The 11,746-nt window shown below is 43.4% G+C and overlaps 2 protein-coding genes across 2 annotated transcripts; one reads left to right on the top strand and one right to left on the bottom strand.

Moving 5' to 3' along the window:
* Positions 1-143: 143 nt before the first annotated feature.
* LOC118423151 (pectin acetylesterase 6-like) lies at positions 144-3,107 on the bottom strand. The gene is made up of 4 exons (XM_035831155.1): positions 2,039-3,107; positions 1,159-1,258; positions 634-757; positions 144-300 (listed from the first exon to the last, which is right to left on the bottom strand). Exons 1-4 carry the CDS (start codon positions 2,432-2,434, stop codon positions 183-185), a joined length of 738 nt encoding a protein of 245 aa, XP_035687048.1. The 5' UTR covers positions 2,435-3,107; the 3' UTR covers positions 144-182.
* A 421-nt stretch (positions 3,108-3,528) lies between these two features.
* On the top strand, positions 3,529-9,232 carry LOC118423150 (pectin acetylesterase 11-like). Its single transcript, XM_035831153.1, has 8 exons — positions 3,529-4,062; positions 4,845-4,944; positions 5,183-5,306; positions 5,713-5,816; positions 6,230-6,367; positions 6,898-7,071; positions 7,316-7,539; positions 7,787-9,232. Exons 1-8 carry the CDS (start codon positions 3,667-3,669, stop codon positions 8,030-8,032), a joined length of 1,506 nt encoding a protein of 501 aa, XP_035687046.1. The 5' UTR covers positions 3,529-3,666; the 3' UTR covers positions 8,033-9,232.
* Positions 9,233-11,746: the final 2,514 nt, after the last annotated feature.

The raw sequence follows: 11,746 nt of genomic DNA, 5'->3' as shown, positions 1-11,746 counted from the left end.
ACATACACACACACACACACACACACACACAAACGTTACACACATGTACACACACACACACACACACGCGCGCACACACACACAGAGACATACACACACAAACATACACACATGTACACAAACACACGCACATGCACATACACGCGTACGGACATGGCTATCTTTACCATATTTATCACATTTTACTGAAGCCCACCTGTATAGAAAAACCCATCGCAGTACACCAACAAAGCGACGTTCCAGGTGTAGAAGTCTGGATTGATCTCTTTTGATGCTGATAACATTCCGTGAAGGCTCTCTCTGAAATCAACAGTGTGCACTACGTCACAGCAGTGTACGCTACGTCATTCATGTCACAAAACGCAACAGAACGTAAGAAACATTTCTGTCGTTCCTTCGACCCCTAGTTAACAAAGAACCACTTTTAAGGCATTTCGAAAAGTATGTACAAAAGTTGACACGGACAAAATATCATGTCCTGACAGGGACCAAGACATGATAGATAAATGTCCTTGCAGATTACTTGTCAAATGTCTTTGATAAATCTAAAGCTTTACTTCTCCGTTCATAACAACCTCTCCAAATATAGCCCCATACCTTCAATAGTACAATGTAATACGAAGCTGAACCTACTGATGGTTTAATCCCTTGCTGGACCCATAGTTAGTGAGACTTCGATTGTAGCAGCTGGCGACATCAACGCATCCGCCTCCTCCCTGCAACCGAACAATCCAGGACTTCTGCCCAGTACCGCTCCCTTATAAGGTAAAATAAAATGTAATGACACATAGATAAGCCACGCTGATTTGATAACAAGTAATATTACATGGATGGCATCGTAAGCGTATAAATTTTGTCCGCCGCCCCCCAAAGTTTACAACCATATATACGCCACAGAAACTGCAAAATGAGAATACATGTATAAACCGTTAATTACAAAAAATATAGATACTTATGAGAGAAGTCTTCTAAAGTCAAAGTAGAAGGTTTACGTCCAGCTGACCAGATTCTATAAAGAAGGCGATTTGTTGGTCCAGAGAATGCCATCCATGAATGGAATCAATCTGGCCTTGCCAGTGAAAGAATGCTGGCATGGTACAATTCAGGAATGCGACGGCATACTGACAATAGTTCACTCGGAAATCTGTCCATTCGCACCTTTCTTGAAGTAATACGCCGGCGGCGACCCATCCAAACAGTAGGCTCCAGTTTTGTCGGCCTCCTCCTTCGACAACACGTACAGTTGTGCAGTAGTGCTCTTGTGTAAACAAGTCATTGATACGATGAGCCACAGGTACAGATCGAAAACGAACAAAAATCATTGCGCGCAGGCGTAGATATTCCTAAAATTCAACTGCTAGCCTACATTGGACAGACATTGGCTAGCCAAATAGACCGATGCCTCTAGGCCCACTGATGTCTATTCCTCGGTGTATATGGTAATAAACCTCGTTCCCTTCGCTTAGTCGGTGGATTTATTCGGTGGTTATAGCAAATGGACGGACGTTATAACACCATATACACCTCGGGTCATCAACCCCCAACTAAAATTAATAGCTATCTTTCGGCCAAACTTCACTGTTAACAATTAACTATCTGCTTATTGTCCTCCTTGCGATGAAGGGTAGAGAATGGTGGACGGCGAGAAACGTTGTTGATGTAACGTTGTATGAGAGGAAAATTACCGGGCCAACCTCTGCTTCGAGAGTTCTTCTAATCAAGAAATCAGATGGATGTTCAGTTATGTTCCACGGGACCGCGCGAGAGCTTGGGTAATATGATACTTCCCTTACAGTGGGAGGTTACCCCTAGCAACCGACCGCCGTGAGATTTAGCAGGTGACCTAATTTCAGGTGTTTGAATGACCCCAAGATGACCCCAAGATTAAACAGATGCAAGGAGAAATCAAAAACGAAGTTCCAACACATTGCATACACATTAAAAAATATGACTAGTTTTGTACTTTCAAATATTAATCTATTGAAAAATAAAAATGAATGATCATATACTAGTATGCTGTCGCCACGGTGTGACATACCTTTAAGTCTGGTTTGTTGTTGGTACAGTTGCTGTCTAACTGTAACTCTTTCCCAACTCCGGCTCCCTGCGTCACCTGTACCACCTGTATCACCGACTCTTCCTCTCGCACGGAACCGTATGTTGTACTTGACTTGTTCTTCGTGTCATTTTCGCCGCGGTCGAGCCAGTTCGGTAGGTTAAACAGCGGCCGGTCGTAGTGGTTGTGGTATTCCCCTTGTTCGGAGCGAATAATGGCGAACGGAAACACGACTTGAGCCACAAAGTACACCACAGCTGACACTAACAGAACGCCAAGGATCACAGAGAGGCTGAAGTTTCTTCTTTTCACATCGAGGGCACACGTCTTGCCGCTTGTCTGGTGTATCAGGGGGGCCACATCACTACCATCCGCCATATTGCTGACACTATTGTCGTCTACTAGCTAGGTCGATCACGTGCGAAAACTACACCCCGTCATTTCTATACTCCAGATAGTATATGCAATAATACGTAGTACGTAGGTGTCAGTTTTTATTTTCGGGAGAACGTCGCACATGGTCACCAATGGGTTCAGGACAACTTGGCACTTGTTTGGGACCGACAGCGTAAGCGAAACAGAACGCCAAACTGGATTTTTAGCCTTCTGTGTTGTCGAGTAATCGGTACAATATTTCTGGCATCTGACTGGGATAAAATCGTCTGCAAACAGGGGCGAGAAAACTTAGGAGGTTATAAGCTCTTGGAAGATAGAAAAATGTTGGCGAAGTTGGAATAAGTTCTGAATGAGCTAAGCCAACTCGCTAAGATGGAATTTTAGTAATGTTATCAACTCTGCGTTTCGTAAACAGGCGACCTAAAACAACGCTGGATAAATCTACTTTTGTAAGAACGTAATGCGGGGGTTTAGATGTACACAGTCGTCGCCATGCGTTCAACTTATAAACTGCACCTTGCAGGCCGCAATGTTTGCACAAAACCTCACACTAGAGTGGGTAATAAAGTTCATTGCATATTCGTGCCAAGTAGACTAATTACACGTGAACAATTAGAACAGTTAATGATAGTGTTCAAACAATGATTCGGTGAATATACATGTACGAGTGACAGACATTGAAGATGAAGCTACGTTCTACATGTACGCCACACATACACGTACCCACATGATCTTTTTTGCCGTACACAATGGTCGAAGTATACGTACATGTCTGCGGTTGCAAAGAAGAATACAATGCATTGGCAGTACAAAATCTGGTGTATTTGACAGCAAATGTTTAAACGATATCACAGTTTGGTATAAGGATAGGTGGCGCGCATATACGGAACAAACCACAATCCGGCAGTCGGCCTCAAAATAGTTAGCTAAAACTTTTGCAAGACTTGGGGGATGGTAAATATGGTAAGAAAGTTAGTTTTTGATGCTAGAAAAGCCTGGGAATTAGAAATATATGATAACCATTTCGTCAATTCTTTTCTATCGGAAATACTCTGATATCTCGGGCTGTGTACCACATGGACCTAGAGACATTATTATCATAGCCCTGAATAATCTTCCATGTCATTGTGATACAGATCTACGATTTTGGTATTTTGAACTTACCCGACCGTGACCCCTCCGCACGTGATCGACCTAGCACATGACAATCCAAGATGGCGGACGGTAGTGATGTGGCCCCACTGATACACCAGACAAGCAGCAAGCCGTGTGCCCTCGGTGTGAGAAGAAGAAACTTCAGCCTCTCTGTGATCCTTGGCGTTCTGTTACTGTCAGCTGTGGTGTATTTTGCTGCCCAAGTCGTGTTTCCGTTCGCCATTATTCGCTCCGAACAAGGGGAATACCACAACCACTACGACCGTCCGTTGTTCAAGCTACCGAACTGGCTCGACCGCGGTGAAAATGATACTCAGAACAAACCAACGGCGGCTGACGGTTCCGTGCGAGAGGAAGTGTCGGCGATAAAGGTGGTACAGGCGACGCAGGGAGCCGGGGTCGGGAAAGAGTTACAGGTAGACAGCAACGTTACCAACAACAACCCGGAAGTAAAGGTAGGTTTCACTGTGGTGGCATTACATGCTTTTATCAATAGTTTAACGTACAAACTATAGAAAGGGTTTAACAGGTACACACGTTACGTCATGTGTTTTACGTGTGTGCAATGTGTATAAACTTATCGTTGTGTTTGATTTTGTGTATTTATGCCAATGTGAATGATTGTTCAATCTTAGCTCGGTCGCCCAGACACCTGTAAGTGAGCACCTGTTAACAATGTACATTATTTACATTCGTTATAGATTTCACAGCTTTCAACAACTAATGATGGATAACCAAGTTATTATGATTTATTGATTAGAGGTACCCTCGAAGCAGAGGTTGACCCAGGGAAGTTAAAAGTGTGACCTTCTTCTTATAGTTAAACGCCCCTTTTTTCTTTCCGCCGGACCCACTACAAACGCCTGCGCCAAATTGCAATATGCAAAGTCTATAAACAGGTAGATAACTGCTAATGGTGGACTTTGACAAGGTAACGAAAGAATGTAAACAGAATTGAGAATTGCGACGTGGGGCAGAGGCTGGGGAAACCGTGGCCTAGATACGGCTTTGTGAAAAGAAGGCCCAGATTTTCCCCACCAACCTATGAGAGTAATTAGAAGCGAAAAGCGCCTGTCAGACAATGGTCGGGTTGAAATCCGGTCTACTCGGCTAACACATACCCAGTAGACCGATATGTTTGTCAGCTGTAATCTGGCATTAACGAAAATCTCCACTTGCAAACATTTAATAACTGATTTCCACTGTGTGCTGAGGTTTATGGCTTGTTTTACAACAGAGCACCTCTGCACAACTGTACGTGTTGCCGAAGGAGGAGGCCGACAAAACTGGAGCCTACTGTTTGGACGGGTCTCCACCGGCCTACTACCTCAGGAAAGGTACTCAGAACTTTTCCGTCGTTTCATCACTGCATTCCTGTGTTGTATAATGTCCCTATTAATGGCGGCACATATACATCCATTTGCAAGTTCTGCGTACGATTCACAGTTTGGCCGCAAACTGTTTTTAAACGGACGAAAATTGATGCGCGCGCAGATGTCATCCATAATTAAGTCATGAGGCCTAACCGATACTTCGTTTTGTTTTGCATTGCTTTGCTTCGCCGTTCCTTCTAAGGAAGCGGTACTGGGCAGAAGTCCTGGATTGTTTGGTTGAAAGGAGGCGGCGCATGTTTGAATGTCACCAAATGCTACCAGCGAAGTTTCACCGACCTTGGGTCCAGCAAGGGCTTACACCATGAGTGGGTTCAGCTTCTTATTACTATTGGAATCAGTGTAGCTACCTTCGCCAAGAATGATGTGTTTTAGGTGACGCTTCTGTCTGTGTGAACGCGTGTGTGTGTGTTTGTGTGTGTGTGTGATGTGTGTGTGTGTGTGTGTGTGCGTATGTAGATAGCTTAGAAATATACCAATTTCCATAATGAATGTGAAAATCTATTTGCAGTTCATTACAAGCGATAAGAAACACAATATCACCATTTCTTTCGTCAGAATAGTAGATGATGCGTTGTTTAGTTAATTCCATTGTTAGATTCTCCATGAAAACTCCCCTCGCTACCTGTCAACTTTTATCCCATACGCGTTTGTAAGGTTAGAGTGACATTCTTGTGTAGCTTATGTGTCTTTGTCACACGTTGGTTATTTCAGGAGTACTTTAAAAGGAATCTTATCAGCATCGAAAGACGTCAATCCAGATTTCTATACCTGGAACGCCGTTTTGGTGATGTACTGCGATGGGTATTTCTACGCGGGTAGGTTTTAATCGTTACATATGATACAGATGTTTGTGTTTGTGAGTGTGTGTGTGAGTGTGTGTGTGTGTGTGTGTGTTTGTCATTGTGTCTGTGCGCATGTGTTGTCTCTATGTGTGTATGGTGATAAATTACTGATATATTTGCAAGTAGGTGTGTGTGTGTGTGGGGGGGGGGGGGGTTATGTGCATGGGTAGTGTGTATGTGCGTGCTTTGGGTGTATACAACGTGTGTTTGCATATGTTTGTATGCATGTGTGTGAGTGTGCATGAGTGTGTGTGAGTGCGTGCGCGCGAGCGTGTGTGTGTGTGTGTGTGTGTGTGTGAGCGTGTGCGCGTGTGTGTGTGTGAGCGTGTGTGCTTGCATGTGTGTGAGTGTGATTTCATCCAATTATTCTGCCGTACATCGTGCAGGGAACAGGGAAGATGTGGTGAAGCACTACGACAAGTCCCTGTACTTCAGAGGACGCCGCAACCTTAACGCACTGATCGTCCACCTGTTACAGACGGGACTGGGAGAGGCAGACCGGCTCATCTTGGGTGGATCATCCGGTAAGTCTAGATCTAATGGAGAAGGAAGAGCGCTGAAACGTCATATTGAAAGAAATCACGGCTTACGAGTTGTAGCAGTTGCTCTGCAAATTCTGTATGTATGTATTCCGTCAAATAATTCATATGAATTCTGTTAAATTCTTAAGAACACTTACTAGTACTTAGCCATCCCTGGTTATAATACGTTTTTACAAAAGGAAATACTGTACATCTCCAGTTACGTTGCTTAAATTGCTAAAAAATTGAAGCCATGTCATCTCTTATTCTAAAATACCTCGTATTACACGTGTACGAGAGCTAGTTTCCACTGTAATTTGGTGACAGTAACATCTTCAGAAGATGCAAAAAACGGAAGTCCCGCTGCAGTGTCATAACAAGGCGTGGGGCAAAATCTCCTCAGTTCGGGGCTAGTACACGCATGTCAAATACATAAAAAATCTCCAGTTACATACACGAAATTCAATGTGAACGAATATGATAAATCGGGCCGTTGCTCTGCCCTAACTTTGCATGTCATATCGTTGGTCCAGCGGGAGCGATAGGAACGTATGTAGGAGCAGATGACGTCATAGCCCGCCTGCCTAGCTCCATTGACGTAAAGATCGTCCCAGACTCGGGCATGTTCATGGACCTGCCGGACAAGGACGGGGTCTACTTTTTCAACGACAGCCTTGCGACAGCCATAGAACTGCACAACGCGACTTGTAAGTCGGGCATTCTTAATTTTGCTACGTTTTTCCTTTTCTTACTTCCCCCTTGGTTTAAGTCTATTTAATAAATGGTGGGTATTACATGGCATTCATAATCCAGTAGATAGCTTCGTCATTTGAAATGAGTTGCTTTGCAATAAATAAGAATCAAACGGAAATCTGACAAAAGAAATTATGTGTTCAAATCGCCACTACTGAGGGCGCATGCGCAGTCACTTATCTACAATGGCATTTCCAGCGTCTGCCAACAAGGCATGTCGGGAAACTCGTCCCCAGGATGAACAGTGGAAGTGCGCCTTCCCAGAAAACCTCGTTCCCTACGAGCCTAGACCGCTCTTCATGCTGAACTACCTGTACGACAAGGTCGCGCTGATGGACATCCTCAGAACAACCTGCTATCCCGACCAGTGTCAGGGAAAAGACTTGGCCGCCGTGCAGAACTATAGGACCACTCTGCTAAAGGTCGATGTAATACTTTGCATATCTTATATGAGCTTCATATGTTCCAAATCTTTGATTTTGCCCATAAGCAAGCTTGTTACTTCTTCGCCTTGTTGAAGTGAGTTTCTAAAATACATAAACCAAGATCACTGTCCAAATGTGTATTAATTATATAAGCACCTTGCAGTTTTCAAGCTTACCGTTCTAAAGAAAGGGCCAAATAACAAGTAAGACTGGAAGTCAACATGCGGAATCTTTCTCTTGTCAGGTCGCCCAGACGGAGCTCCGTGAAAAAGATGGCGCCTTCCTCATCACGTGCTTTGCCCACGTCATGAATAATGACGTATCCTGGGCACGGCTGACGGTCAACAACAAAACGGTCCGACAGGCTGTGGGTGACTGGTACTTCGGCAGGACTGCCGACAACGTCCATGCCGACACGGGTCCAGAGATGAACCCTGTGTGCAAGAGATACTTGGGTGATGACACAGAGATTCGCAGTCTCTGGGATTAGACTTTTGAGGCTATTTATTTGTATCTTGAACTGATTCATGACCACGCCTTAAGCTATGCAAATACTAAACAACAATTAAGCCACTTTGAATCTTCATTTCTTTTATCTGTTTTAGCCACGTGTCTTGCCCAGAGGACCAAAGATGATTAGTGTTAGATAACTAGTATTTGGAGATCAGAGCATTCAAAGTTTAATACGTATGTTATCAACAAGCTATGTCGGGTTCAGCTATGTTCAATTCTGAACAAGCTATGTTCAGAGGGTAATTTGATATTGTCTTACGTTTTCGAAAATTCAAAGAAGCAATAGCATGAAGTCCACATGTGCAATATAGTGGAGTAGCGTTTCAGTGCCTTCAGTCAAATCATTGTCCGATTCGGACATACACCATGCGCGCGCGCCATCTAACGGTTCACACGAAAACGCCACCATGCAAACTTGAGAGTGATGAGTGGTATGAGTACTGTAGCACATAGAAAAAATTCGAAGCAACTTGGTGTAACTGCTGTTACGAGTACCTTTTTAGTATCAGACACTACAGTTTCCCCTGGCCATGGACAGTGGAGCTAACGTTCTTCTTCAAAATTTGATGTAGAGCTGTCTTTATGAGACATGTACACGTTTTTGCCACAACGATTGACAGAGTCAAGAATAAACACATCGGCAAAGTGGTAAACTCAAGAAGGGTCTGAATTGTAAATACATTGGAATCAATATATACAGCTGTTGATTTAGTCTTTCTTGCTATAAAATATACATTTTGAGCCAACATTAAGACATATTCTGATCAGTGGCGGTGCGGTTTCCGTCGATCACAAAAGCTTCTACTATTAAGTGTGTTACCTAGTATCAAGTAAACACCATCTTCCCTGTTTGCAAAGCTTAAAAGCTAAGCAGCTTTGAATGTTTCAACGTATAGTAATATTTGCGTCCATTCTATTCTTAACCACGTTTCTATGCCACTATTACTATGGAAAACATTGAAAGCACATTGTGGAAAATCCATTTCCTGAATCGGAGGGTCCTAACACATGCTTTGCACAGTCTGAAGATATAAGTGGAGTAGTCTTGTAGCATCGACACTGTTATATCATTAAATGGTCCAACTGTAGTCTGATCTACGTTTCTTGTGGATTGTCGATTTCGACTATAATGAATCTCAGATTTGGTGTTCTAAGACAATAAAAATGTCAAGTCTCTCTTCTGATTTCATGATCATTTCAATATTCAATAAGATTGAAAACGAATCATGATATTATTTGTAGGTATTCTGACATCCTTAGACAGTATTGCACGGCAAAACTCTGTGAACTCGCGCACATTTGTTTTAAGGAGAGAAATCATGCATTTCAGCTTAAGTGGTAGCATAGCAAGTTGTTTTATTTTCCCCATTCTCCACCAGCAAAGCTACAAGTAATGACTTTGTACCTTTACTCTTTCATATAATATAGTATAGATATCACATTTAGATATATTATGTATAAACGTGTATTTGAGCACTGAAAACATTGTCATTGGGTGAAAATATTGGTCGTTCATGTGAACTCACATCCGGTCCGATACAACTTTACTTGTCCCCGGTCACGTATAGTGTGTACCGAACGTGCTGTCAGCAGTGTGACACCTAGTAACATTTTTAAAGTTCATTTTCTGCCTCTGTTTGTGCTCAATTGTACTCACGTTAAATTCTTTGACAGTGTCAACTTTGTGCCCTATTCTCCCGGGTGCTACATTGACTATAAATAGTCGATTACTTAACTGCTGTGGATCAAGGACCACCGTAAACAGCACGTGGTTTTGGCCAGAATCAGGTACTATTTTAATTACAGGCCAATACGTGGTAAAATGGAAGTCTTTCGTACATTACAACTGTCACAAAATACGTCGCCATATGTGTTACACATGCAATACAGAACTAGAAAGATAAATTTGACACAACGCCGTGAATTTGATAAGCTATTGTTTACACGGTTACCGTTATGCGAAGTTTTATCGGTGATATTGGCAAATTTATAGGTTTATGATATTGATATAACCCCCAAAGCTCCGTGGTGAATCAGTGTGTTACGTATACATTTAGTATAACCAACTGTGGGTTAGGCTGAATTAGTAACTGTAAAAATTCCTTTTCTTTTCGTTGACCAAACGTTGTGTATTTGCGTTGGAGAACGTTGGTAAACGTCCAAAGCCGTAATAATGTGTTAAACACTATGATGCAGGGGAGGGGGCATGCTTTAGAACTGGGCTTGGCTTTGTGAGGCAAATGGATTCTATGTAATATGAATTCAATCGAAGTAAAATGGGAGTTAAAGCAAACAGATTTTTCCGTTAGAAATCTGTGGTTCAGTTGAAGACAATTGGCGTTGTCTGGGTTACAGTACTACCCATCCACCCCTTCCCACACCATGTCTATTTATTCAGTGATTCTGTTTTAGAAAACGAGACATTCAGTTGGGTTACTCTGGACAACACGAATCCTTGATCGTCTGAAAGAAGTCTGACATTCTGGAGAAGAAAAGTTCAGTTAAGTTTGTCGCAAAGGGCGGTGGAAAGAACAAATCGGACTTCTCTTTGTGACATCTGTGCGCTCAAGTGTTCTGCATTCACAGGTGGCACGAATGTTCTCCCCCGCTGCAGGGGGCGCGGAGCGATACTTCAACAGCCTTTTCACACATTTCTCCAGCGTCAGAACGTTTACGTCCAGATCAAAGATGGATAAATACCACAGAGATCCGGCGGGCAAACACACTGTTTACACACATTTTGCCCACACGACGGATTGTTTAATTATTGATGGCTTTTATTTCAAAGGCACCCGGTGCCCATGGCGGCCGCGAAATACGGGCTGTAAAAGAAACAATGGGACGCGTTGGTAGTCATCGACAGCAGAAATATCACATCAACATTGAGCCAATTGTGGGATGTGCTCATTATTTTACGGGGTTGCCTCTTCGTTACATGAAGACAAAAGAAGCCCGTTTGCGACCTACTCACAAGAAAGGTTTATTCCAATGCTACCATCTCTCGTTAAATAGTACATTTTATAACAGAAAATATACATGTCGGATCATTTAGTACAATATTAAATCTGCTTAAACAAGCAAACCCTATTGATTGTTATGGGATGATCCATCTGCAGGTGCAGCGGAATAGTCCGTGGATTAATTTGGTACAAAGGTTGTCTGGAGAAGATTTGGCTTCATTTATGAACTAAAGCTCCTTTCAGTGTGTTTCAGTCATAAAAGAGCTTTCGCTTGATCGCTACTAGATCCGTTTCTGGTGGTTAAAAGATCAAGTATGGCAACAGGTCGGGTCCAGTCCAGTCATGTAAACTACCACGGCGAGGTTCCGATCGTTCCTGGTAGACTGAGCGTAGCAGAAAGTTTGCAGGACAGCAATGTGTTCTTCTCTCGGCACGGGATCACTAAGAGAGCAGATTCGCACATTTCTTATGTCCAGTTCGTGCCTGTGGGCAGAGAGAGGCCTAACTTGGAGAAAATCCGACGGTGGCAGTCTTCGCCCTCGCTGAGGACACCCTCTCGGGACAGGCGGTCTCCCGTACGGGTGTCGCCGAGACAGGTGGGCAAGGGCATGAGGCGGTCGTCGCCAAGCGTACCAAATATAGAGAAAGATCCGGACTTCTTCTGTCAGGGGATGCCGCTGAAAAGGCCGCCTGTGATGAACACCAAGGGGGAGTCGCCGAGGCCGTGTTCT

Source organism: Branchiostoma floridae, chromosome 9 (assembly GCF_000003815.2).
Source record: "Branchiostoma floridae strain S238N-H82 chromosome 9, Bfl_VNyyK, whole genome shotgun sequence".
In the NCBI taxonomy this organism is placed as follows: domain Eukaryota; kingdom Metazoa; phylum Chordata; class Leptocardii; order Amphioxiformes; family Branchiostomatidae; genus Branchiostoma; species Branchiostoma floridae.
This window is presented reverse-complemented; position numbering and strand designations above follow the sequence as displayed.

What these genes read in the sequence shown, in the direction of transcription:
- LOC118423151 (XM_035831155.1), bottom strand. Translation starts at nt 2,434, where the DNA reads ATGGCGGATGGTAGTGATGTGGCCCCCCTGATACACCAGACAAGCGGC. An exon ending in ACAACAAACCAGACTTAAAG is followed by an intron (nt 1,259 to 2,038) that starts GTATGTCACACC and finishes TGTTTACACAAG; the next exon opens with AGCACTACTGCACAACTGTA. An exon ending in AGCAAGGGATTAAACCATCA is followed by an intron (nt 301 to 633) that starts GTAGGTTCAGCT and finishes TGTTGATTTCAG; the next exon opens with AGAGAGCCTTCACGGAATGT.
- LOC118423150 (XM_035831153.1), top strand. Translation starts at nt 3,667, where the DNA reads ATGGCGGACGGTAGTGATGTGGCCCCACTGATACACCAGACAAGCAGC. An exon ending in GGCCTACTACCTCAGGAAAG is followed by an intron (nt 4,945 to 5,182) that starts GTACTCAGAACT and finishes GTTCCTTCTAAG; the next exon opens with GAAGCGGTACTGGGCAGAAG. An exon ending in AGCAAGGGCTTACACCATGA is followed by an intron (nt 5,307 to 5,712) that starts GTGGGTTCAGCT and finishes TGGTTATTTCAG; the next exon opens with GAGTACTTTAAAAGGAATCT.